Below are 27,720 nucleotides of genomic sequence, written 5' to 3' on the forward strand. Positions count from 1 at the left end.
CAAGGGGGCAGAAACCACTAGGCACCAGGGATTTGTTTTTTGTCGCCAATGTCACGCAGGGGGAGCGACCCCGTAGGCAAGGGTCGCTCTGGGGGGGGAGGGGTTCGGGGGGGCAAATTTATTTTACGCCATTTCTGCCCCCCCTGGGGGCAGAAACCTGTAGGCGCCAGGGCAATTTTTTTTTTGTGTTTTTTTTTTTTGTTGGTTTGTTTTTTTAGAGATGGGGAGCGACCCATCAGACAAGGGTCGCTCCCCTGGGGGGCAAACTGTGTTTAGACCATTTCTGCCCCCCTTGGGGGCAGATTGGTCGATTTTATGTCAATCTGCCCCCAAGGGGGCAGAAACCACTAGGCACCGGGGATTTGTTCTTTGGTGCCAATGTCACGCAGCGGGAGCGACCCCGTAGGCAAGGGTCGCTCCAAGGGGGGGGGGGGGGGTTGGGGGGGCAAATTTATTTTAGGCCATTTCTGCCCCCCCTAGGGGCAGATCGGCCTATTATTAGGCCGATCTGCCTCCAGGGGGGGCAGAAACCTCTAGGCGCCAGGGCAATTTATTTTTTGTTTTTTGTTTGTTTGTTTTTTTAGAGATGGGGAGCGACCCATCAGACAAGGGTCGCTCCCCTGGGGGGCAAACTGTATTTAGAGCATTTCTGCCCCCCTTGGGGGCAGACTGGTCGATTTTACTTCAATCTGCCCCCAAGGGGGCAGAAACCACTAGGCACCGGGGATTTGTTTTTTGGCGCCAATGTCACGCAGGGGGAGCGACCCCGTAGGCAGGGGTTGCTCCTGGTGGGGGGGTGGGGGTTGGGGGGGCAAATTTATTTTAGGCCATTTCTGCCCCCCCTGGGGGCAGATCGGCCTATTATTAGGCCTATCTGCCCCCAGGGGGGGGCAGAAACCTCTTGTTGCCAGGGCAAATTTTTTTTTGTGTTTTTTTTGTTTTGTTTGTTTTTTTAGAGATGGGGAGCGACCCATCAGACAAGGGTCGCTCCCCTGGGGGGCAAACTGTGTTTAGACCATTTCTGCCCCCCTTGGGGGCAGATTGGTCGATTTTATGTCAATCTGCCCCCAAGGGGGCAGAAACCACTAGGCACCGGGGATTTGTTTTTTGGTGCCGTTTCCTGTCGCGAGCGCTAGGCCTACCCACACAAGTGAGGTATCATTTTTATCGGGAGACGTGGGGGAACGCTGGGTGGAAGGAAATTTGTGGCTCCTCTCAGATTCCAGAACTTTCTGCCACAGAAATGTGAGGAACATATGTTTTTTAGCCAATTTTGAGGTTTGCAAAGGATTCTGGGTAACAGAACCTGCTCCGAGCCACACAAGTCACCCCATCTTGGATTCCCCTAGGTCTCTAGTTTTCAGAAATGCACAGGTTTGGTAGGTTTCCCTAGGTGGCGGCTGAGCTACAGGCCAAAATCTACAGGTAGGCACTTTGCAAAAAACACCTCTGTTTTCCTTAAAAAATTTGGCTGTGTCTACGTTGCGCTTTGGGGCGTTTCCTGTCGCGGGCGCTAGGCCTACCCACACAAGTGAGGTATCATTTTTATCGGGAGACGTGGGGCAACGCTGGGTGGAAGGAAATTTGTGGCTCCTCTCAGATTCCAGAACTTTCTGCCACAGAAATGTGAGGAACATGTGTTTTTTTAGCCAAATTTTGAGGTTTGCATAGGATTCTGGGTAACAGAACCTGGTCCGAGCCACACAAGTCACCCCATCTTGGATTCCCCTAGGTCTCTAGTTTTCAGAAATGCACAGGTTTGGTAGGTTTCCCTAGGTGGCGGCTGAGCTACAGGCCAAAATCTACAGGTAGGCACTTTGCAAAAAACACCTCTGTTTTCCTTTAAAAATCTGGCTGTGTCCACGTTGCGCTTTGGGGCGTTTCCTGTCGCGGGCTCTAGGCCTACCCACACAAGTGAGGTATCATTTTTATCGGGAGACGTGGGGGAACGCTGGGTGGAAGGAAATTTGTGGCTCCTCTCAGATTCCAGAACTTTCTGCCACAGAAATATGCATTTATGAAAATGGTGGGCAGAACAACTTTTACCCCATTCTTTTGGAGTGGGGGTATGGCCATACCCCCCACCCTCTTATTTTGAAAACAAAATCTTCCCTGGACTCTGGTGGGCTTTCTGCCCCTCTTCGGGGCAGATGGGCTTTCCAAAAATAGGTCGATCTGCCCACAAGGGGGGGGGGGGCAGATATGGCCAACAGTAATGTGCCCCCATGGGGAGAGACCCTTGCCCAAGGGGCAGTCCCCCAAACAAAAATACACACATACACACACACCAATCCCTGGTGCCTAAGTGGTTTCTGCCGCCCCAGGGGCAGATCGGCCTAATATAAATAGGCCGATCTGCCCCCACGGGGTGCAGAAATGGCGTAAAATACATTTGACCCCCCCCCCCCCAGGGGAGCGACCCTTGCCTTAAGGGGTCGCTTCTCTTGAAATTGGAGCAAAAAAAAATCCCCGGCGCCTAGTGGTTTCTGCCCCAAAACCACTGTAACACACACACTAAAACTAACTTTGGTACATCTCCTAACTGGAGATATGGACATACAAACATTCACATAGCAACAGGTAAGTAAAGGCATAAAAAACATGGGCCTCTATGTTCCAAACCATATACTAAAAAAATTTAATGCGAAAATCACTCCCAACCCACACTACCACCCAAGGACCCTTCGGACTGGGAAAGTATTAAAACCCCAAAGGTAAGGTAGGATTCCCCAGGCACCCATGTGCAGAGTAGAAATCTCGGGAAAGTCTTGGTTGGAGTTTTCGCCTTTTAGGACCCTTCCTAGAGGGCCCTGAGGAAACGCGTTGGGACAAGGGAGGTTGGATCGTGCCCCCACCTGTGGATACCCAAAACAGTGGAGAACCTACACCTGGAAGCCCAGGTTCATAGGAGTGAAGTTGTGTCGGAACCTCCCGTTGAAGTCCAGAGCGACCTTGGTTGTCCAGCTGCTGTTGTGACCTGTGGACCAGGTCGATAGAACCCAGACGTGGATTCCAGAAGAAGAGGACCTAAGGAAAGAAGGGACAGAGTCCAGACCACCCAGAGATGCCCAGTTTGTGCAGGAGGGCAATGACCACCCTTTTTGGTGGTGCTTTCCTGTAGGAGGGTGGACTAAGAAGTGCAGCTATAGAGTCCAGGTGATGCAGGAAGATCCTAGCAGTTGTCAACGAGCTACCCCACACCGGTCATCGAGTTGTAGAGGGGCTCAGTGGAACCTCTAGCAAGCCTTCGCGAATGCAGGGAAGCGTTGCATGGGGGGGGTGCAGGATTTGTGGAGACCAGCAAGGTGCAGGTGACCCAACCTGCAGGTATGTCAGGGCCAGCCATCAGCACGCAGGAGAGCCAGAAGGATTCGGTAGAAGCCCTAGCAGGACCTTTGGCAGCGGACACAAGGAGTTACTGAGAGGCCTTAATAGTACAAGAAAGAGGGATGCCCACGTGCTGGAGTTGCAAAGAGGACGCTGTTGTTGGAGCTGGAGAGTGCTGAAGGCTGGGGCTTCTTGAAGCTTAGGAGGTCTTCAGACTGGAAAACCAATAGGCATTGGCAACAATAAGCAGACGCGGTGCACAGGGACTCGAGCCAAGTGGCTCCAGTGATGGACCATAGGCTTCCCAGTTGCAAGGAAGATAGCTCAGACCTCTGGAAAGCCACAGAACCACCATCTGTGTTGTAGTCTTGAAGAGTTAGTGGGACAGCAGGATCCACAGCCGGCTGTCACCTTTGAGGTGCCTCCAGATGTAGGAGACGGACTCCTTCACTCCAAGGGAGATTCCTTCTTGCTTTCCTAAGTACAGGCAGAGTCCCAGCGACTCTGAAGGATGCACGGTCACGGGATTACAGAAGTCTTTGCAGAACTTGGAAACAAAGTTGCAGTAGGAGCCCACCTACTGGCCACAGTCTTGCTTCTGGTTCCAGCAAAGAACAGCAGTGATTCCGGTGTCCAGGTTGCAGAATTGTCTTGCAGGGGAGACTTGCAGACAGTTCCTGAAGTCTTGCACACAAATCCAGTGTCCCACCCTCAGGGTAGCTCTTAGGTAACCCAGGAAGGGGGTTGGTCACTTCTGCAGTGACCCACTTATCCGAGGGTGTCAGGGACATCACCCAGCTGGACTAACCGGTCAGATGCTCCCAGGGGCCTCTGCTCATCTTATTTCCAGGCCACCTGGTAGAGCTCTGTGCACCTCCCTAAGGTAGGAGATGGACAGGGGGGTGGTTACTCCCCTTTTTCTTTATGTAGTTTTTGCCAGAATAGGAACGGCGGGTTCCGGCACTGGTGCAAACGGTTTATGTAAGGAGGGCACCAAATGTGCCCTTCAATGTAGTCTGGTGGCGCTCAGAGGCACCCCCACCCCAACCCAGGGACATTGATTTCTAAAGAAAAGTGGTCATACCTCTGTCTTACAGGAAATCTTTTGTTCTGCCTTCCCCTGCCCGAGTTAGGTTTAGCAGCAGGATGGCAGAACAGTGTCTGGGGTCGGCAGTCGCACGAGCTGGCATGCAGGCCTTGCAAGGCTGTACAGGCAGACTTTGGCAGATCCCCTAGGAAACCCCAAGGGTACATGGTATCATGCAAGTGACACTGGAATCTGTGTAGTTGCATGACTCGAACATGTTTGATACCAGACAAGCCTAGGTTCAGTGAAGCCATTATGTTGTTGAACAGCCCGTGTTGACCAGTGTCCTCTCCATACCTTATTTACGAAGCCCAGGTAATTGAGTCTGGGGCTTGTAAGGGTAACTCAGCTCATGCAGGGGTGTCCTCACACTTAGACCTATGCACCTTCCCTTTGGGCTGAAGGGCCTAACATAGGGGTGACTTACAGGGTCAGAGTGCACTGACCAAGATATAAGGCTAACCTTATATCTGGAGTTAAAGGTGCAGGCACCATTTCAAACAGGCTGCTATAGCAGGCCTGTAGTCAGTTTGCAAGGGCCCCATGGGTGGCACAATACATGCTGCAACCCATGGGGGACCTGTGGGGTACCAATACCCTTGGTACCATATTACCATATTCTAGGTCATTTCATTAGTGTACCAGTGTGCCAATTATGGGGTGTAAAAGTTACCATGCAACTAAAATTTAGGGGAGAGAACACTGACACTAAGGTCCTGGTTAGCTGGATTCCGGTGTACTACAGTCTAAACATACAGACACCAGGCAAAAAGTGGGAGTAACTATGCCAGAAAGATACTACTTTCCCGCCGGTTCCTTAAAGGTCTTACCCACTTGTTCCCTCCTTCACCTTTCATCATGCCCCAGTGGGACTTGATTATGGTTCTGACATTCCTTATGTGTGCTCCTTTTGAGCAACTTTACAATTCCTGGTGGCTGTTACATCTGCCCACAGGGTCAGTGCGCTTGCAGGCATTGTCATCTAAGTCACTGTGTCTTACCATTTACTCTGAGAAAGTGGTGCTTTGCACACAGGCCTCCCTTCTTCTGAAAGTGTTTACGCCCTTCCATGTAGGCCAGTCCATCCCCTTGCTTACTTTTTATGCACCCCTTGCATCCTTCTGAGGAAGAGGAGAGACTCCACTGCCTGGACCCAAAAAGAGTGTTGGCATTCTATCATGATCATACCAAAAAGTTCTGGGTGGATGATCAAGACTTTGTTGGGTGTGTGGGTGCAAAGAAAGGTCTGGCATGCAGAAGAGAACCATCTTCAGATGGGTCGTTCCCTGCATAAAAATGTGCTACGCATTGGTTAAGAATAAACCCCCGGAGGGTTGGCTTGCTCTCACCACGAGAGCAATAGCTGCAACCACTGCGTTAGCATACTGAGTTCGAGCCGTGGACATCTGCCATGCAACAACGTGGGTGTCCTTGCACACGTTCACCAAACACTACTGCCTGGACTTTCAAGTCTGAAGGGAACAGGGATTTTGGCTGTTATGTCCTGCAGTACTTCCTAGTATGATCTTAGTTCACAGACTCACCTCCAGGGATGGTATTGCTTGGGTATGTATTCTAAGGTAAGGAATCTGCAACTAGAATTCTCTGTCAGATTAACAAACTGCTTACCTTTGGTAACAAATGATCTGGAAGAGGCATACTCTAGTTGCAGATTCCTTACTGACCCACCCATCCTCCCTGCTCAGTGAACTGACTTCTACTGATAGGGGCTTCCCTTTAATGGCCCTAGTTGTGGAACACCAGGGTCAATGTTCTTTGTGGCTTCATGCTTCTGGCGTGGAAAGTTGTAAAAAGAAACAGACATCATCATGCCGGGGTGGCACCTCTATACTGCCTGCAACATCCCATCTGGCTACTATGACGAACATGGTGTGGACTGACGCCACCTGATGGTGCGCAGAGATACTTTTCAAGAAAAATCTTGGGATTCAGAATGACGCCTGGGGGAATTTCTAAGGTAAGGAATCTGCAACTAGAATATGTCTCTCCCAGATAATTTGTTATCGAAGGGAAGCAACTTGTTCATTAAGTCCAAAATGTAGATCTTAAAGGACATTTCTTAAAATGGTTCCTTCTGATTTTACTGCATCATGTGACCTTATTTTGGCTGCAAGAAATCTAGTAGTCAGATCAGCTGAGAACACCATATGTGGCTCTTTCTTTTTGTTAGACTGACAAAAAAAACAATACTGTCATTGTACATTCTCACCAGAAACAATCTTAATTTCATTATTATGGATCAGTACAGTTGTATCAATGTTGACCATTGTTTCCCTGATCTCACTGAGTGTGAAACCGTAGCCAGCACTCGAGTGGCTTTAAAACTTAATTTGCTTTTTCAAAGAGTGCAAACTTAACTGAAGGCTGCCAGTTAGGTTGCTGCTGGTAGCTCTTTGTACATTCATATTTTTGAATGTATGCACGCATGTAGTTTGAGTGGGAATTGAAATCTGCTGAAATGCATTCACCTAGCTGTTTAGATCAACTACTCCGCTGAAAACTTTATCTTGGAAGAAATTAACTGCAGATTAAAACATGTTTGTTCTTTGAGACTGACATATTCTGTACTTTGCTTTTTCGTCAGTCCCTTTGGCCCTTGTTCTGGCAAAACCACAAGTAACACATTGAAGATCCTCAGCTTTTTGATCAGTTGTTGGGGGGAATACGAGTGGTAGCCATCGATCTTGCAAGTGAATGGGCCTTCATTTTGGTTGTCATCGCTTTCTCAGAAGACTTGGATTCTTGTTGTTATTCACTGGTTTCTGCTATTTTTTGACTATTTTTTCCAGGCTCTTTTCCATTGTGTACAACTTGTAGCACTTGTTACATTTATAATATATTTGATCCGCTTCACCCATCAGTTTCAAACTCTTGTGAACTTTGTCTCACGGTATTTCTGCAGCATCTGGAACTTTCTTCTGTCCAGCTGCAGTTGTTTTAAGCTTTTCTTTCGGATTAGTTTGGCATATGGCACATTTTTCTTTGTTGAAGGAGTCCTCAGATTTTTTAGTTGGCAACACTGTCAGGAGGTAAAGTTCCTCTGCTACCACCTGCCTCGCTCATGTTTTCAAATTTGAATCAACGAAAAACATGAAACAAAAACAATATTAAAATAAATTACCAAAAGGATGGCTAAAACACATCATTATAGAGCCACCATTTTGAAAAGGCACAGAAGGGTTGCTCTAAGGTGTTATTTTCTGTCTCCATAAGACTGCTTGACCCCCCAAAACCTGTGTTCAACACCAAAATGAGGTATGCAGGTCTCATGGTTCCGGAAATATTATATCATCACTGTAACACATCCACCATTTTTAAAAATGTTTTCCAGAAACAATTGGCCCAGATTAGCAGTTTCTACCCAAGCTAAATTACTGCTCTAATGATAAAAAAATGTACAAATCGAAAATGAAACTCTCTGGACATTAGTTTATTTACTGGGGTATATCAAGGTGCCAGGACTGTTCTCAATGTGATGAAGGCAGCTCATTTCATGAGTGAACTCCAGGCTGTAACTGTGAAGCTGGTTTTTATCACCTTTTTCCAGATAAGCTGGTATTGAGAATCAGGTAGGTCTTCTAGGCAAAAAGTTGTCACTTTATTTCACATTGCACAGTCCGTGACTCTCTCAAAGTTCTGTGCTCCTGCAAAAGAGGAGGAGGAACTCCAGTGATGGTATCCTAAGAGAGCTCTGAGTTTATATCGTGAGTGCACTAAATATTATCCGGTGGACGGTCAGCTCTTTATTGGATTCCCTGGAGCGAAGAAAGGCAAGGCAATGTAGAAATAACAGGTCACAATGGATAGTGCTCTGCATTATACCAGCTACGCATTGGCCAAGAAGCAGCCTCCAGAAGGGCTGCAGGCTGCTTTCACCAGGGCAAAGACTACTGCCACAACACATGAAGTGCCTTTCTTGAAATCTCCCAGTCTGTGACTTGGGTGTCAGTGCACGTTGAAAGAGTCTGACAGGAAGAGCATTCCGCCCGTTTGGTCCTCCAGGACTGTTTGGTCTGAGCCTACTCCAGAGACCCACCATCTTCAGGAGGTAGTGCTTAAGTATTGAGCCTCAAGGTGAGGAATCTGTGGTCATAGGTATTCCATCAGAAGAACAACTTACCTAACTTCAGTATCACTCTTTCTGGTGGATAGTCTAACTGAAGATTCCTTACTACTGCTCCACCTCCCCGTTCAGTGGAGTTGGTCTCCTTTTGGTAGCTAAAAAGTTTCCAAATTCATGATCTGCACATTAGTAATTCTGATTGTTTTTTGGTGGTCTGCATCTGAGAGTGTGGCAAGAATCAAGCTAGTAACTGATATAGGCGCGCAGGCTTGGTGCTTATATGTGGATCCGCTCCATTACTTGTAGGATAAAATAAGTACAAAAGGGGGCTTCAAATGCCACCTAGCTGCATAGGAAGGTGTTGTGGGTTCCCTTTAGCACCTAGATTGGGTATCCTTATTTTAGCTCTAGGCTCATTGCCTGCACCTTTAACATGCACACACATTTTGATTGTTTTATTAATTTATTATATTTTAGCACAGCCCGCTTTTCAGGTTGTTTTATATTTTATCAACTGCCTTTCTGAGAAGGCATATTTGTTTGTGTTTTACATTTATCAGTCCTTTGCACGCTTTTCACTCTGTGCCCTGCTCAAGGCTGTCATGTTTTGTACACAATAGTTTACCTAGTATTGTCACTCCAAGAGTTAATGTCAGCCCCCAAACAATAGACATATTGTCGCCTCAGACCTCTTCTTAGAACACAACTTGTTTTGTTACATAAACACCACATGAGCTTAAGGAGGGTAGAGGGCATTACAGCCATGACCGTCTGAGGGTGTGCACCATTTTGTTGACAGCTTAGTTGATCCTGGCCTTGTCTTTCCAGCCTCGCAAGAGGATTGCCAGCAGACAATAGGCAGACCCTTGTCCGTCTTTCAGGTATGGGGTTGGTGCTCTTCCCATAGACCAGAACAGGCAGAAGGGCTAACACCACTGTGCTTTCAGGTTTATACATCAAGATGTAGGTAGAATTCAGAGGATTTTTTAATAAATCAGGATGGTGTGATTGTTTATATTTTTTATTGTAAGAGTCACAATCGTCACTGTAATATGTTTCATCTGCCTAATAATCTCATCTCACGCTTTTTATCATAAATATATTGAAACTCAACCTGCCTCGCTGTCTGCCGTACCATGTGTGAGACTTTGTTCAAATGGGAGAAAAGGGTATGATGTGTCTACTACGACTTCCCTAAGGAGTCAGCGTGTCATGTTTTTAGGCTGCCACAAATTACCTTTACTTTATAGGTTTGGGGAAAGTGCTGCTAACTAGCCGAGAGTCAGGCTGGCAGCTTCCAGTTGGTGGGGACCGACTAAGTCACCCACACTCTGGTTCTGCAGTCCTAAATGAAGCAGTCCTACCCCCAAGATAAGAGTCCTAAGACAGGAGCACGAATATGAAAACATCCTTGTACAGTCTGGGAAATATTCTAAAGGTGAGTAATCTCTGGTTAGATAAAGTACCAACCAAAAAGAGCTTTACCGAAAGTATGTAACTTATTCTTCTTTCCCCATAAGAAGTCCTTAATTTCATATACTTGCTGGAATAATCTCCAATGTCAAGGTTATCTTGGGTATTTTTTTTCCTTAAACCATGTAGAGCCATGCTACATAAAAATGTGAAATAAATAAAAACACTTGTTGTCTAGAAATGTATAAGGTCACTGCAGCATTGATTTTAAAATCATTGCCCTGATGGGTGATGGTATTTAGTCTACACAATTAACTCACGTACTTCTTTTGACTATTATAAAATATTGAAGATTCTCAAAAGGGCATGTTCTCATGGGCTCAGTTTTTTAAAAAAACTGTAAGGTTTAAAAAACTTGAGGTAAGTCATCAAGTGCCAAGACTGTGCATGGTTGGGTTAGCTGCCTGATCGCATAGGGTGTACCACATTTCTCCAGTTTGTAGGTCCATCTTTTGTTGCAAAACGATGCACAGTCTAAAGGTTCTGTTCATTTTGTTGTTTTGTACACTGAGGAGAATGATCAGTCTTTATACGGTGGATGATGCAGTGATTGTACAAACAGATCTTTGTTTTCTGTCTGCTCAGTACTGTACCCAGCTTCACAACAAGTATGGCATGGATAGAAATGTTAAGCAAAGTCACTTGTAAATTTTGGCCTTCCAGGGATTCTGAGATAGAACCCTCCACAGACCTAGTTTATGTCCCAGAACCAATATTTATGTTGATTTGCCTTATTCAGAATATTGCAAATATGTTTTGTTTTGTTCATAATGCACATAGAAAGGTTTACTGACATTTATGTCTGTATTATTGTCTTTTTGTGCAGGTTCTCTGACAACTAAATTTCCCTTTAATGTCTAGAAAGCTAAGCCATTGATCGGGCAGCTGGTCAGTCACCAGGTTTCAGCAGGCCAACATGATAAAGTTGGGAGGTCTCTGGTAATGTTGATGAAGATCTTAAACATTTTAGGCATCGAGGATATGCAGTACATGGCCTAATTGACTAGGGGTTCACAAACATGGTGGCTCCACCACATACCATGGCTGTCCTCTACTGTGTAAGCTGCTTGAGCTCACATTCACAGTGTAAACAGCATCAGTCTTGAGTTTAGAGTTCCTGCCTGTGTGTTGAATGTCTCCTTGTAGCAGCATGATATGTTTTGAGCGCATTCTGTACCTTTGTCGTTATCCGCCTCAACTTTGTCAGCTGGGAGGAGTATTAAATATTCAGAAGGGCATTGTGGCAAAATGTTTTTCTTTTCCATGTACACCAGGTGCTCTTCACACCTTTAGATGAGTTCTAGATGAGGTGGAAAATATTAAGGAAAGTAAAACCGAGGTTTTCTTTGATACTATGAGATCACTTGTTGTGCAAAAGGTTTGTCACGGTATCCACAGGTTAATGTTAGTTAACTTTAGAAAAATTGTGCATACATGTGAGAATAATTTTTTGGTGTACAATTTAAGCAAGAAAGATGTAAGACAATCTCTTCTATATTATCCCATTTGTATGCAGGTTCTTTAGTCTCTTCCCCTGCTGCCCATGCAGTGTCTAGAAAAACAAGCCGACAGTCAGGCACTGTATCCTCCCAACGAAGTGAAAAAAGTGCCACCAAAGAAAGGAATCAGACTGCAACTAGCACACTCGAAGTGAAAGAGAGCTCACATCCAGTGCACAGCAGGGGTTGCACAGATGATGAAGAGGATGATCACATGACAAATGTTGGAGAATCATTAAGTAGAGGTACAACTGTATTTTGTTGTAACGTATGTCCCTAATTTCACTTTTGTTTTTATTGTTTGGTCACTTGGCTTCTCTGAGTAATTTATATTTCTGGCATCCATTTGGCAACCATTTTGCAACTTTAACTAGGATCAAATGTCTGGATTTAAATCTCCCATTGTTAACCTTGGTCTTTTAATGTGCTTTTCACAATTGCAGGAAAGTAAGTCTCCCATAAAAGAAATATTCTGCTATACAGGGGTGTGTGGAGGAAATTAATTGTGGTGCACTCGAGAAGCAGAAATATTTTTGTAAAGAGATCTATATAGGAGGCTGTCTTAGTATATGGTGTATACCTATAGGTGAGGCACAGTGTACGGAGTCCAGGCAACCCTTTGTGAGATTATTAGAGGTTCTAGATGATCAGAGCTCTCAGTGGGTAACTATGGAGAGCAGCTAAGGCCTATCCAGGAGAGTGTAAAACCAATGCAAATACCCCATAGGTCAGTCAGTGATGTTCGCACTAGAAAGATTTGACACTAGTGTTGCAAAAATATATTTATTAGAATACATTCACTCGACCTAACTTTAGTATATCTCCTAACCGGAGATACTGTTGCACAAAATTACAGCCAGTAAAAGGCAAGCCAAAGCAGTGCCCCAATGAGTGTGGGTGTCGGTGTGGGGGGGCGGGGGCGGGGGAGGGTTTAGCAAACCATATACAAAAAAAAAAAATGGAATGCAGATATCACTCCCAACCCAAACTACTATCCAAGGACTCTTAGAACTGGGGAAGCACAGGAACCCTCAAGGTAAGTAGATAGGATTCGCCAGGTGCCAGAGTGCAGAGTTAGAACCCCAGTCTAGATGCCCATAGGATAATGTGAGCTGTTGCGGTTGGAAGTTCCCTTCTCAGTGGACCCCGAGGATGCCCGTTGGGGCAAGGGAAGTTAGATAGTACCCCCACCCGTGGATACCCAGAAGAGGTGACGGTCCAGCTGCAGTTGTGACCCGTGGAACAGGTCGGTGGAACCCAAAAGTGTCTTCTTGATAAAAAAAGACCTAAGGAGAGAGGGGACAGAGTACAGACCACCCTGAGGTGCCCAGGCGGTGCAGGTTGGCAATGCCCATCCTTCTTAAGATGCTTCTCTATTGGACGGCGGACATTGAAATGCAGCTGTGGAGTCCAGGCAATGCAGGAAGACCCCTGGGGTTGTCTACGAGCTGTCCCACTCTGGTCGTCGAGTTGCAGAGGGGTCAGTGGTCAGAAGGACCACCAACAAGCCTTGGCAAAGGAAGGTCAAGGCCATCCCTCAACATGCAGGAGAGCCAGCAGGAATTGGTGGAGCCCGCAAGTCGACCCTCTGGCAGCAGGCAAAGGGAGTCGCAGGTAGGCGGCGTTCTTGGAACTGAAGAGTGCTGGGGGCCAGGGCATCTTGGAGCTAAGAGGTCTTTGGACTGAAGAGCCAACAAGCCTTGGTAACAGCAAACGGACGTCATGCACAAGGGTTCCAGCCAGGCATCTGCAGCGAGGGACCACAGACTTCCAAGTTGCAGAGAAAACGGATCAGACCTTTGGAGGGCCACAGAACCACTTCCTGTGTCGGAGCACCTGGAAGAGTCCCGGAAACCACCAGATCCATCAACCGGTCATCATCGTTGAGTTGCCTAGAGATGCAGGGAAGCGACTCCAAGGGGGATTCCTTCTTACCTCTTATGTGCCAGCAGAGTCCTTGAAACTCTGGAGGATGCACAGCACAGGGTGTCACAGAGTCCTTGCAGTGCACGGGAACAAAGTTGTAGGAGGAGCCCTCCTCCTAAGTGCAACTTTGCCTTGGGTCCTGGCGAACTCCAGCAGCGGTTCCGGTGTCCAGGTTGCAGAAGACTTCAGACGGTTCCACAGATGAATTTAGGGTCCTACCCTCCGAGGTGCCCGTAAGTAACCAGGGAAGGGGATTAGACTCTTGTCGCAGTGACCCACCTATCTGAGGGGTTTAGGGACATCACCTAGCTGGACTGGCCATTCAGATGCTCCCAGGGGCCTCTGCTCATCTTACTTTCAAGATGGCAGAATCAAGTGGCCATCAGGCAGAGCTCTGTGCATCTCCCTAGGGGAGGAGCTGGACAGGGGGGTGGTCATTTCCCTGTCCCTTGTGTGGTTTCACGCCAGAGCAGGAACCAGGGGTTCCCTTACTGTTGAAAACAATTTATGCAGGGAGGGCACCAAGTGTGCCCTTCAATGCAGTCTGTTGTCGTGCATAGGCACCCCCACCTGACCCAGAGACACCTATTTCTAAAGGGATAGGTGATCACGCCTCTGTCCTACAGGAAATCCTTTGTGCTGCCTTCCCCTGCCCGAGTTAGGCTAAGCAGCAGGATGGCAGAACCATATCTGGGGTCAGCAGCAGCACGGGCTGGCATGCAGGTCCTGCAAGGCTGTTGCAGGCAGACCTGGGGGGGCGTGAGTGAGATCCCCCAGGGAACCCCAAGAGTACATGGTATCATGCAAGTAACAATGGAGTGGCGGTAGTTCCATGATTCCAATATGTTTGATACCAAGCATGGCTAGGTGAAGCCATTATGTAGTTGGACTACTCGTCCACATTGTCCACTACATACCTTAAGATTGCTTCCCTGCACTTACAAAGCCCAGGAAATGAAGTCTGGGTTTTGTAAGGGCACCTTTTCTCACGCAGGGGTGCCCTCACTCCTAGAACCATGCACCCTGCCCTTAGCCAGCGGGGCCTTCCTTAGGGGTGACTTACAGGGTCAGAGTGTAGTGACCATGATAAAAGGTAAACCTTATATCTGCAGTGAAAGGTGCATGCACTATTTCACACAGGCTTCAATGGCAGGCCTGTAGTTCCAGTTTGCATGGGCGGCACAATATGCTGGAGCCCAAGGGGGACCCTGATGTACCATTGCCCTAGGTACTTAAATCCATTTTCTTTCAGCTGTTATTTGGACTTACTGTGGTGTTGTTAACTTACCAGTTTTAGGGAGACACAAGCATTTAAATCTTCTCAGCCCCAAGTGTCACTGCATATTGGACCCCCTTTGGAGAAAAAGTAGAATAGACCGGTTTCTCACTGTTCTCTGACTAGTTCAGCTCTTTCAGGTTAAGTGTGTTATGAGTGTGAAAACCCTGCCAGAGAAGCTCTTGTCTGAAGGGAAATGTATACGCACATGATCCTCAATCGAGCCAGAGAAACAGAGACACAAGTTAATATTTTACAGCAGACGATTATTTATAAAGTATTATTAGCACTTAAGTCTTGTGTATCAGAATCATGGTAATCATTATGGTAATCTCAACAGTCCTTATATAAAACAGAACGAATATCAGAAAAACGCAATGCATTTTACATACCACATCCCTACTTCCCCTAAAACCTTAGTCTAATCGGTACCTAACACACACAAATATATATATATATATATATATATATATATATATACACACTCACACATGTGAGCCAAGTGTTACAATTTTCATTGTATATGTATCTACCTTCAGGGTGCTGCAGTGATGTTTGATGGGTGAAGGTTATGGGGTTACCTGGATTTGTTTGTGTCTTAGTGCGTTTTATTCCTCACTTTTATCCTCCCTCATCTGATAGAGACTTCTAGCTGCAGATTCCTTACCTTTGAATTCTGCAGATTCCTTACCTATGAATTCATTGTAATTCCCGACTTTCACATGGAGCGAATGGGCGTTGTAGGATGCCGATTCTGGTGCCAGCAGGAGGCTTGCCTCCTTCTTCGGATCCTAAGCCCTTTTCATATGGGCTACAGTTTGAGGATGAATGGGAGGGGTCGCTGCACCCTTTAGAATACTAGTCCCATGAAGAAATGGGCTGGCATTAAGACCTGGGTGAGGCCTGTGGACTGGACACTTCATCAGATACTGGCATGCTTTCTCCCCCTACAGTGGCTGTGGAGGAGAGAGCTTCTTAAGTTATGGTGGTGAGGAGGACAGCTGAGGTCCTGGACCTTCAACTGCCCTCTGTGGCCGTCAAGACTAACCTCTTGATAGAGGTGCAGCAACCGGGAGCTTCCTCCTCAGAACCCCTGCTACCGTTCAGCAATGCCCTCACTGACATCTTACTGGTTACCTGTTTCAAACCCCAGCACAGGGTCTCCTGTGCACAGGACAATTGGCTGCCGCCATCACCCCGCACCTGGGGACCCAAGTTTTGTGACTCAAAACCCCCATCCTTGAGAGCTTGGTGGTCCAAGCCTTTATCTCCCAAGGCGCTTTCCCTTCCACTCCCCCGGACAGGGAATTCAAAAGGTTGGACTCTCTTGGGAAGAAGATGTTTTCTTCCGCCAGCCTTGCTTTGTGGTCCATAAACACTGCATACCTTTTTGGGCTTTTATTCCCATATGTTGCAGGATATGCAGGAAGTGCTGCCACAGGTCCTAGAAGAGGCCAGAGTGTACTCTATAAGACTGTAGTTGATAGAAGAGATGTGCAAAGTTCAAAATACGTTGCAGAACTTGACCCGACCGACTCACTAGATAAAGCGGTTTCTTCTACAGTGTCCCTGAGGTGCCATACCTGGCTGAGGATGTCTGTCTCTTCCGGGGCACCCATCTCTTCGGAGATACGGCTGTCTCAACACTTGAGCACTTAAAGGAATCTCAGGCCATGGCCAGGTCCTTGGGCCTCGTAGCGGCCCCTTGTCCTCCTCAGTCTGCCTTTCGCCCCTTTTGTGGCTAAGAAAGGGGTCTCCAAATGCACCCATTCCTGGTCAGCCACTGTGCATGCTGCCCAGTCTCCATGTGGTTTAGGGTGCCGGACCCACTGACCTCGTAGGTCAGGTGATCAGTGGACTGGTCCATCTGCTGCTCGTCCCCCAAGCTGCCGTCACCTCCCAAATCCCCTCCTTCCTCCAAAAGCTCCCCTCCTCGGTAGCAAACTATAAACCTTCCTAGTCAGATTCTTTCCCACCATGGGCCAATTGGTGGCAGGATTCACCATCACCTGCTCCACTGGTTTTGCAATTAGTCTGAAGGGGCGCTAAACCCTCCCCTTCAAGACTACTCCTCCATCCATGCCATCATCCTACGATCAGATGACGGAGGATCATTTGTCCCTTCTTTGCGAGGAAGTTACTGCTCTCTTGGCCAAATGAACCATTGAGAATGTTCCCATGCCAGAAGTAGGATGTGGTTGTTATTTCTGCTATTTTGTGTCCCCTGAAAAGGACAGGGGTCTCTGCTGTCCCTTGACCTTTGGTCCCTCAATCTCTTCCTGAAGAAGAAGTTCAAGATGCTCACTTTGGCTCAGGTTCTATCTACCCTGGACACAGGGGACTGGATGGTAGCGTTGGACTTGCAGGATGCTTATTTTCACATCACTGTTCTGCCTGACCACAGACCCTTGCAGTTCACAGCAGGCCAAGAGCACTTTCAGTTCACTGTGGTCCCCTTTGGCCTTACCAGCACCCCTCGGGTGTTCACCAAGGTGATGGCGGTGGTCGCAGCTCATCTCCCGAGATCAGGGGTTTCAGTCTTCCCAGTCTCGACGACTGGCTGTTGAAGGCGAGTTTCCCCCCTAGGCTATCATCTCCCACCTTCAGACTACAGCAGAACTTCTGCATTTGCTCACTATAAATGTGCCAAAGTCACACCCGACTCTCTCTCAAATGCTCCCTTTCATCGGAGCTGTTCTGGACACAGTGCAGTTTCTGGCCTATCCTCCTGAGCGGCTAGTCCAGAATATTCAGGCTGGGATACTAATGATTTAGCCTCTTTCCTGGATTTTGGTGAGATTGACTCTGGGGCTGGTGGGCCTTATGGTCTCCTGCATTTTGCTGGTGACACATGCCAGATGACATATGTGGGCCCTGCAGTGTGACCTGAAGTTCCAGTGGGCACAGCATCAAAGGAATCTCTCAGCTAGAGTCTAGATCTCAAAGGCAACTACACAAGATCTGCAGTGGTGGTTAATTAACAGCGATCAGGTCAGAGGCAGATCCCTCTATCTTCCCCAACCAGATCTGACAGTAGTGCCAGATGCATCATACTTAAGATGGGGCGGCCACCTGGGAGACATGGAGATCATAGGCATCTGGTCTCTGGAGGAAACAGGACTCCACATCAACATGCTGGAGCTCTGTGCACTCTGGCTTTAAAAGACTTTCTTCCCTCTATCAATTGAAAGATGGTGCTGGTGTTCACAGACAATACCACCGCTATGTGGTACTGCAACAAGCAGGGTGGGGTGGGTCGCAGACCCTTTGTCAAGAAGCTCTGTGCCTCTGGACGTTACTGGAACAGCAGAGCATATCCCTGATGGTTCAATATCTGGCAGGCTCTCTGAATGCCAGAGCAGATTAAATAAACCGAAAATATCTAGCGGATCACGAATGACTTCTCCATCTGGAGGTAGGGTAAGATCTATTTCAGCAGTGGGGAGAGCCTTGGTTAGATCTGTTCACTTTTGCAGAAAAGGCAGTGTTAGCAGTTTTCCGTGTTTGAGTTTCCAAGGGGGCAGTCGCTCTGAGACGCTTCTCGTCTCGAGTGGAGTTCAGGCCTCCTGGTATGCCTTGCCGCACATGCCATTCCTGACCAGAGTTCTCAAGAAGATGAAGAATGACCAGGCACAAGTTATCTTGGTGGCTCCGGACTGGGCATGAAGAGTCTGGTATCTCGAGTTATTGAGCATGTCCAACGATCCTCCGATCAGACTGCTCTTTCAGGAGGATGTTCTTTTGCAGCAGCAGGTGAGAGTTCTGCACCCGAACCAGCCCACTCGCCACCATCTAGCATGGTGATTGAGCGGCAGCCTTTGACCTTCCTCCCAAAGTCTGTTACATTATCTTAGCAGCCAGCCGTCCTTCCACCAAAATGGTATATGCTTGTCATTGGAAGAAATTTGTGGCGTGGTGCCTAGACAAGTCTCTTGACCCTCTTTCTGCCCCTCTCTGAGGTCCTGTTGTTCATTCTTTCCATTGCCCAGCAGGGCTCTGCTCTGGGCACGCTTAAAAGATATTTGTCTGCTTCTTGTGCTTTATTAGGGTCGAGCCTGCGTTGCATGCGCTCGCGCACGCGTATCGCAGCGAGACACTTTTGTATTTAGAAAAGGGCTCGGAGCCCTGTCAACTTCACGTCAGTGTTTTTTATTGGTTTGTGGGCTTGCCTAATAAAATCTGCTTGCTTTCATAAGTCGAAGGCATGCATACATCATGCCTTTTCCGGTGACTAGCCCTCCTCGAGCGCAGCGACCAAGTACAGAAAACATGCGAGGCTCGCTGTTTTCCATCGGGCTCGTGGACTTCTTTTTCTCTAATTTACGAGCGCGATCTCACTTGGCAGAAGTAGAGCGCTTTACATAGTTAATTTCACTTTTTCGGGTTATGTACATAAATGCACTTTTGCCCGATAGGTGAAAAGTCGGGTTAGGAGTTTACAACGCTATCAGCTCTAACATGAGCAAACGCAAGACCCATTGCATTGTAAATGCTTGTTTTTTTTTTTACTGTTGTCTGATCAACCTTCTTTGCTTAACTCTCCGATTGTACATAGTCCTCGAGGGTCTTATACATCTTTTTCCTCCATCCCCATTCATTATGCCCCGTCGGATCTGAATGTGGTTCTGAACTTTCTGATGTGTGCTCCTTTTAAGCGTCTTCACAGTTGTCCTCTCAGGCTTCTCACTTTGAAGATAGCCTTCCTTGTGGCAATTGCATCTGCCCGCAGTGTGTGTGAGCAGCAAGCCTTATCATCTAAGCTGCCTTACCTTTCTATCTATGCTGACAAAATGGTGCTTCTCAGTTGGTCCTCTTTTTTTGCCTAAATTGGTCACGCCCTTTCATGTAGGCTAATCATCACTTTGCCTACTTTTTATACACCCCCAAATCCTTGCAAGGCAGAAGAGAGACTCTACCACCTGGACCTCTGCAAGTGCAGGGGTGCCTCACACTTAGAACTAAGCACCCTGTCCTTGGGCTAAAGGGGCCTTCCTACGGGGTGACTTACAGCTTTTATCTGAAGTGAAAGGTGCATGCACCATGTCAAGCAGGCTGCATTGTCAGGCCTGTAGTCACAATTTGCATGGGCCCCCATGAATGGTACAATACATGCTGAAGCCAATGGGGGACACCTGGTGCACCAATGCCTTGGGTACCTAACTGCCATATACTAGGGACTTGCGTTGGTGAACTAGTCTGTCAGTTGTGGGGTGTAAAACTTAACTTACAACTACATTTGCTGGAGAGAGCACTGATACTGGGGTCCGGGTTAGCAGGATCCCAGAGTTCTACAGTCTAAACCCACTGACACCATGCAAAAAGTTGGGGTAACTATGCCAGAAAGATGCTACTTTCCTACAGAGTGCTATTGGGTGGCAGTGTTGAGAGCTGTAGCAGTTATGAAAAACACCCCAGCTCCACCTGCTTATGGCACTGCTGGTTTGCATATGGTCATCCCACCTCAGAATAGAAAACTGATTTTGCTTCTTCTGGTGCTAGCTCGGCGCAGGTTGGCTTTGAGATGGAAACAGGGGCCAACGGCTGTAGCGATAGACTGGCTTCATGTTGTGGCCTAATGCAGTGAACAGTTAACCACATACCTGAAGCTCATGTCACACTAATCAAGGCCCAGGGATATATGGCACAATGCGCAGCACTACGCTTGAGGGCGTACAATCCACAGATTGTGGCACTGGGAAGGATGCTGCAGGTGGGGTCACTTCGGCACAAATGACTGATTAAGAGTGAACATCAGACCTTCAGCCCCATGGAATATCGTGTCTTCACCTGGTGAGTTTTCATACAAGTGGGTCTACTGTTACTTGCCAAAAAAAAACTGTCATACTGGAGTTATAAAATGTGTAACTGTTCTAGGTAGGTACAGTCACTATTGTTGGGGTATTGTTTGTGTACTAACAACTGTTTTATATTAATTGAAAACTAACACCAAAAACATATGTAGGTAGAGTATTCATCAGAAAGATCATTGCCAAAGATAAGTAACATTTTAATTTGGTTCCAATCTAAAATGACACAAATATGCTAGAAATTATGAAATAGAGTGCAGCGCAACGTAGTCGCCAGTGTCTGGGATTAATTTCAACATTCAATCCACTACTTTGAGCTGTTGCATGTGTTTATCTTGATTGTAATACAATACATTTATGAAAAATCTTTCTCTGTTCAATACCCTGTGTATTCAAATCGGAGTGCTTTGACCAACAGAATTTGTTTTGTCCAAATTCAGTGGGTATCCTGACATTTGCCTGAACTTTGTCTAATTTTTTCCTCAGCAGGATTGGCTTTACATAGATGAAAACATTATCTGCGTATGCCATGAGTTTCATAGATACCCCTTACCTGTAAAGGGGATTTATTTCATAACAACTAAAGAAATGTATACAATTTCATATCTGTTGCATATAGTAAAGGAGATAGTGGAGACATGTATGTTTCCCTCTTTATTCTGAACCATTCAGAGTTGAGGCTGCTGGTGCTAATGTTTACATGCAGGCATTCATTTATAAACTAAACTCATGCAATGAAACCACTGCCAAAGATATTGACCACAGTATTTTCCAGAAGAATGCCCAGGAGACATGAACAGCTGTCTTTTCCACATCTAATGGAACAATTGACATTGGTTTGTGGCATACCTCAGCTAGAACGCTTAGGTAAGTAGAAGGCACGTATGCAAAGACGCATTTTTCTTTGAACAAAGCCATGTTGCTATGATGAGCAAAGTCCATCAAGCACATTCCCACCAGTTTTGCATAAATCTTGTTACCAACCTTGAAGAGAAAAAGTGATTGGTAAGACTTGTTGTCTGAATGAGGCTTGTCATTCTTTAGAAATAGATTAATTTCCCTGTCCTTGCATGATAAGGGCGATAACCAGTTATTGACACCTCTTGCTTAACCGATAGCAAGAAGGGGCCTGGACCTCTGAAAGAGTTGCATACAATTAAGTCTGTGAACCTTGTGGCCCCAGAACTTTGCTTTTTGGGAGAGATCTCGTAGCCTGCTGAATGTTACTAAGGGTAAACTAGGATTCAATTTCCAATCTCCTATGATTCAAAACTAGACAGACCTATCCACCTAGTATTTTGAGATAGCTTTATTCTCCTCTGTTGTTTGTGTCCGTGCATTCAAATAATTGTAAAAGACCTGAAACACTTGAAGGTCTTGAACGACATGGCATGCTGAATTCTTGACAATGTTGATAATATTGCAAGTCATTATTATTTTTGGTCATTCAGGCCTAAAGTATCTTCTGTTTTTCTGAAATACCACCTCTACAGGCCTTTTGGTTGTAGCATCTTTTTTAATGTCTTTTTATTTTATATTTTATTGTAACAACCACATTGTCATATGAGCAGCTGCAACAGTTACATATAGGACAGTTACACACTATACAATTATCCATGCAGCAGCAAATCCATGTGGAAAAAGACAGATGCAATGGGGTATCACAGTATTTTATTAAGGCATCATCATATCCTCTTCTAGAGTGTAGTGAATTAATGTTGGTTGACCACGCTGGGCTCTGTATCAGTAATGGACCCCTTGCTTCACCTATCAGGCCCAACTCATAGTAATTTTGAGAAGCAGCCCCTACTGTATTATATGACCTTCGATGCTGCCATATATCAGTCCATCCCCCTTTTTTCATTTCTGAATTTTGATAACTTCAGCTGCACCCTACTGCTTGGCTACATATCTTGTTTTGCCACAGCTAATCCCAGGGCACTAAATATGAATTGGGAGTGTGTAGCATCAACATCGTTTGGAATACCCAGCATTATGTACTTGGGGTCCAGCGGGAGCGGGACCTACAGAATGGCACTAAGCTAGTCTATGATCTTGGTCCAGTACCTCCTTATATGAGGGCAACCACATATTATATGCTCAAAGTCATCCCTTTTATCCTGGCATCTAAGGCATGTCGGGGCTGCTGCTTCTACCCACTGTGTCTACATCTGTCATAGTAAAACCTATGCAGGATTTTCTACTAGATTAGGTGCAGCTTAGACTTAATGGCCATTTCCCTGGGATGCATAAGGACCGCCTCCCAGTCTCTGTCCTGCAGTCCCCCACATCTCGTGCCCAGAGCTCCCAGAGTTGAAGCAGAGTATCCGCCATGTTATTGTTCAATATCTTGTATATAAGGAACACAGCTCCCTTAGAGAACTCTTGTTGTAGTTGTCTCTCTTCTAGGGGTGCATAATCAGGTATTTCAGTACCTAACAGCTCTTCCGCCAGCCACACATGTCTTAGTTGTGCATATTTAAGAAACTGAGATCTATATAGGTTGTATTCTTTGCGAAATGTTGCCAGGGGTTTTTAGCTCCCCACATTCTAGGATATCCCCAACAGTTGAAATTTCAGTCAAATCCCATGCCTCAAATCCCTTTTGGTTTGCCTATATCTCTAAGCCAATTCCCTTCCATAATGGTGTTTCCTTAGTACTTTTATGGGGCTAGCCAATTGTTCTTGTTGCCCTCTTTCACGTCTCCATGGTCACCGGGGTTGCTGGGAGCAGTCTTCGTACGCCTTTGTCACCGTAAAGGTAGTGTAGAAGGTAGAGTGGCTCCATAAGAGCCCTTTCCAGCCTGTATGTGGGACGATCCTGCGACATATATACCCAATCTTTATTGGGATCAATTGTTTTGCCCAATAGTAGGCCTCGACATCAGGGAGGGGACTCCCACAATTATATGGGCTGCTCTGTAAAGTCTTGAGCTGCACTCTCGGCTGTCTACGCTTCCATATTAGAGATCTCAGTTCCCAAGTGATGTCCATCACTTTGGTCCTTGGGAGTGGTTAGTAGGTATTCTGAAGGGCAAATAATAACTGGGGTGAGGTAATCAATTTAAAGATGGCTGTCCATCCTAATAGTGAAAGGGGTAGAGCTTTCCATATTTCCAGAAATTAGATCCCACCTTCCTTAGGTTCCGCTGGTGGCAAATTTCTTTTTGGGGTGTTATAAATACTCCCAGTCACTGTAAACCCTCCTGTGCTGCCTTCAGGCTTCCAGGCAACAAAGGACAGTCTTGAGCGGATCATGGGGAGTATATTGTGGATTTATCCCAGTTAATGTTATCTCCTGAATGCTGACCATACCCTTCTATTGTTTGGAATAAAATGGGGATAGTTGTCTTGGGCACTGTGATATATAAAAGGATTTTGTCTGCACAGAGGGAAATCTTCCTCTCTGTACCACCCCTATGTGTGACCCCGAATTCTTTGATATCAGGGTGTGTGCAGATGTTACAGACCAGTGCTTCCACTGTCAGCAAATTGGAAGGGGGGCAGGGGGCAACTCTGTCGAATCCTCCTTCTAAACGGGAACTCCGTGGACAGTTTCCCATTAACCTTTACAACCACTGTCAGATCATGATATAGTATTGATACCCAGTTCCTAAATTTAGACCCGAATCCAAATTTATTTTAATTAGTGTGCAATTTAAGAAAGGTCAGTGTTACACGTTAAACACTTTTTCCGCATCCAATGACAGAAAAATATAGGGGGATGTTTGGTCTTTGACTTCCATCTTCCAGTTATTTGTCCAATATAAATTCAGCCAGGTAGCACGTCTTGGCATAAATCCTGACTATCATTGTGGAAGAGTGGCTTGATTACGTGCAGTAAACGTGTTGCCATTATTGTGGCCAGGATCTTAACTTCCGTATTTAATAGCAAAAATGGGCTGTACAATTCGTGCACCTTTCTCTGAGTTTGCCTTCCTTTTGTAGAACTGTTATCGTGGCCTACAAAGTGGGGAGGGGGGTGTTTCATCTATCTCCTAATAGAGGTTCGGTAGGTGGGGTCCCAGAAGACCTAGGTAGCTTTTATAGAATTCAGTGGGGATGCTGTGAGGTCCCAGGATTTTACACATCCTTAATTTAGAAACAGTGGTCCCACCCTCCGCGTGTGTGAGGTCCCCCTCCAAAACTTCGACTGCATCTGCCCGCAGCACTAAAGTTGGAACGTCCACTAGACATCGGGTAATTTCTGTGGGATCGCTAAGGGGCAAGTCTCATAGAATGACCTATAATAATAAGGGAATGCCTGGAAGATCTGTGCATCTGTGGTATGGGTTACCCCCTCGCCTTCTCTTAGTCTGCCCCTACCTGGCTTCCATTTCCTTTTTAATGAACCAGGCTAATAGTTTTCCAGCCTAATCACACACGTCATATAGCTGGTGTAGCGTTGCCAACCTTTGTTTTTTGGCATTGTCTTGCGCTAAATGGGGGTATTCTATGTGTAGTGCCTCGCGCAGTCCAAGGATCAGAAAGTCTGGTGTGGCAGCGGACTGTTCCTCCAAGTGAAGTATCTTAGGTTCTGGGTGTTCTAATTTCGAGGTCTCCAGTTTCTTTTTCTGGGACATCAGATTTCGAGCCCTATCCCTCAGAACAGTCTTATAAACTTCCCACAAAATGGTATTAGAAGAAACTGTCTCCTTGTTTTCCGCAAAGAAGAGTTTGGTGTCTGTCCTGAGACCCCTGCCTACCTCTTTACCCTGCAGTTCCCAAGCATTGAGTTTCCATCCTGCATATAGATGTCAAAATTTCCGTCCTAGTCCAACAGGGAGAGAGGAGTGGTCTGATAGTCCCCAAGCCAGATAGTGCACTTGAGCTATCTGTCCTACCTCGCCTGTGGGTACAAATATATAATCCAGTCAGGAATAAAGTTTATGAGCCCCTGAGAAGTAGGAGTATTTTCGGCCTAGTGAGTGCTTGTCTCCTTAGGTCGCATAGCACCCATTGTGTGAACAAATTAAGCTAATAGGTTGTATTCTTGAGCTAATACATGGGTCTCGGATCTATCAAGTGGTATATGCATACTATTGTTAAAGTCCCCACCTATAATATAGAGTTATGTGGGTGTCTCCAAGAGGATATCGACCACCCTGTCCAGCACGGGGCCTGTAAGTGGGAAGAGGCACATCCGACTAATCTCAGCTGTCCCCATGTATCCCTCATCCTACATATTTGCCATGCGGGTTATTCCATTGTTGAGTCACTGCAAAGAGTGGAGGCTTTCTGATCAATATTGCCTTTCCCTGTGATCCTGAAGTGTAACCTGCACGGGGTACAGTATGTCCTCAGGAATCAACATTTGGTGCCTTGTAAGTGTTTCTTGCAGCATACCTATATCTGGCTGTATGTGTTTAATATATTATGTCATCAGCCCATGCTTGAACTAATTTCCCAGACAGTTAACATTCCATGTTAACACAGAGAGGCCTGTATCCTCTGGAGCAGTGGTCGTTACCATGATAGACTCTAGTGTTCAAGTGTCTCGCAAGGCCTATATTTTGCTGCATTTACGTGTCCTCCAAAAACAATCATAATAAATCAAATGAAAAAAACAGTTAAATTACCCCCTACCCAACTGTGATGGGTCGGACCGATCCGACCCGCACACAATTTTGACCGGTGTTGCCTCTGCTTGGGATGACCCGGAAGTGATCCAGAGGTCCGCCCTTCCTATTGGTTCTGAACTATACCCGCGGGACCCTGGGGACGTAAAAAAGGAGGTCCCGGAGTTCAAAAGAAGCGCGGATGGCCGGAGAGGAGACTTCCAGGAAGCGTCAGAGGATTGAACCCGAAGGCTCGAGAGGATCCAGGTGAAGAGGAGTCTACGATCGTCTGGAATCCCCGAGGACAGACCCTGACCAGAACAAAGAATCATCACTGTCCCAACCTGGGACGAAGACGGCCGGCCCCGGGAACCAAACGCCTAGGACCTGCCACGCTTCAGGAGAAGTGTGGCCAAGCCTGGTACGGGGCTGGGGATGGGTAGGGAGGTCAGGAAGGGGGGGAGAGGGGGTTGTACACGAAGAAAGAGCTCGGGCACTGGGCGGGAGGTATTTACTGAAAGAGGTGGGAAAGCACGAACGGGGAAGCACTGTGAGCATAAAACAGGCGACTGTTAGGAAAGAAACAGGGTCAGCCACCGGCAGAAAGGAATAAAGAGAGAAACCCAAAATGTAAAGAAAAGAAGACTCAAGAGCCTAAGAAAAAGAGAAAGAGGAAAGGTATACAGGAAATAAAGAGAGAAAACGACCAGAAGAAAAGCCCAAACGGACAGGTCTGAGAAAAGACGGAAGACAGGAGAAGAAAGGAAACAGCAGAACCCAGGGCTAAGGAAGAAAGAGCGAGGAAGAGAAGAGGAGAAAAGAGCGGAAAACAGGAAAAGGAAAAGAGAGCAGAAAATAGGAAACTAGGAGAGAGAGAGGAAAAGATAGCGATTTACTCAAACACTTACCGTGCCTATTCTTCTTCTGTCCCCACATACTTCCTGAGGGGCCTATGGAGAAAACAGAAAGAAGAAGACAAGATTAGTCCACCAAGACGGGAGGAAACATCTGAAACCAACTACCACGGACTTACTCACCATAAAGTACTCTGTAGAACAAAAATAAACCTTACTTACCTATAGACACAATCAGTCTTGTGTATTGATATCGGCCAGCCTACGACACCAACCAACCCCTCCACTCCCACACTATCTTCCTTCAACACTTAACTGCTTCATCAAACTGTGTGCAAGAAGAAGAGGGAAGGTCTGTTGCCTACCATTCACTAACATTCAGAATCCAAACACTGTAACACTTACGATGATAACAAAGAAGACAAAGACAGAAAATTCAGCTAGAAGGAAGAAAAAAGTGTGAGGGAGAGAGTGGTAACCAAGAGTAAGTGTGAGAGTGGAGACACCAAGTTAAAGTAGCATCTCCCAAAGTGTATGATGGTAGGCCAGTGCATGCCCATCACTCAGGTGTCTGGTTTGTATTGGCCTCTTCAAGGGACTTGCAACCCTATATCTGGGGCTGTATTTGTGATAGCTGTCTCTGTCTGTCTGTGTCCTGTTCCAGTACCGTTCTTTCTTTTTTTTTTTGTTTAGTTTTTTTTTAATTTGAAGATGCACAGTGTACAAATACCAAAGCAGAAAGAAGGCTGAATAAATACAATGAATACATTAAATAAATACACATCATTACATAAATACATTTCATCAATCTACAGCAGACATCAAGACC

General features: G+C 46.4%; 1 protein-coding gene across 2 annotated transcripts in view; it reads left to right on the forward strand.

Annotated features, from left to right (window-relative positions):
* CENPT (centromere protein T) overlaps positions 1-27,720 on the forward strand; it is an 834,768-nt gene that overhangs the window by 609,454 nt on the left and 197,594 nt on the right. For both annotated transcript variants that reach the window (XM_069217597.1, XM_069217596.1), the window contains exon 15: positions 11,488-11,715. In XM_069217597.1, the coding sequence (XP_069073698.1) occupies positions 11,488-11,715 (228 nt within the window). The remainder of the gene's footprint in view (positions 1-11,487; positions 11,716-27,720) is intronic.

Source organism: Pleurodeles waltl, chromosome 12, assembly GCF_031143425.1.
Source record: "Pleurodeles waltl isolate 20211129_DDA chromosome 12, aPleWal1.hap1.20221129, whole genome shotgun sequence".
In the NCBI taxonomy this organism is placed as follows: Eukaryota; Metazoa; Chordata; class Amphibia; order Caudata; family Salamandridae; genus Pleurodeles; species Pleurodeles waltl.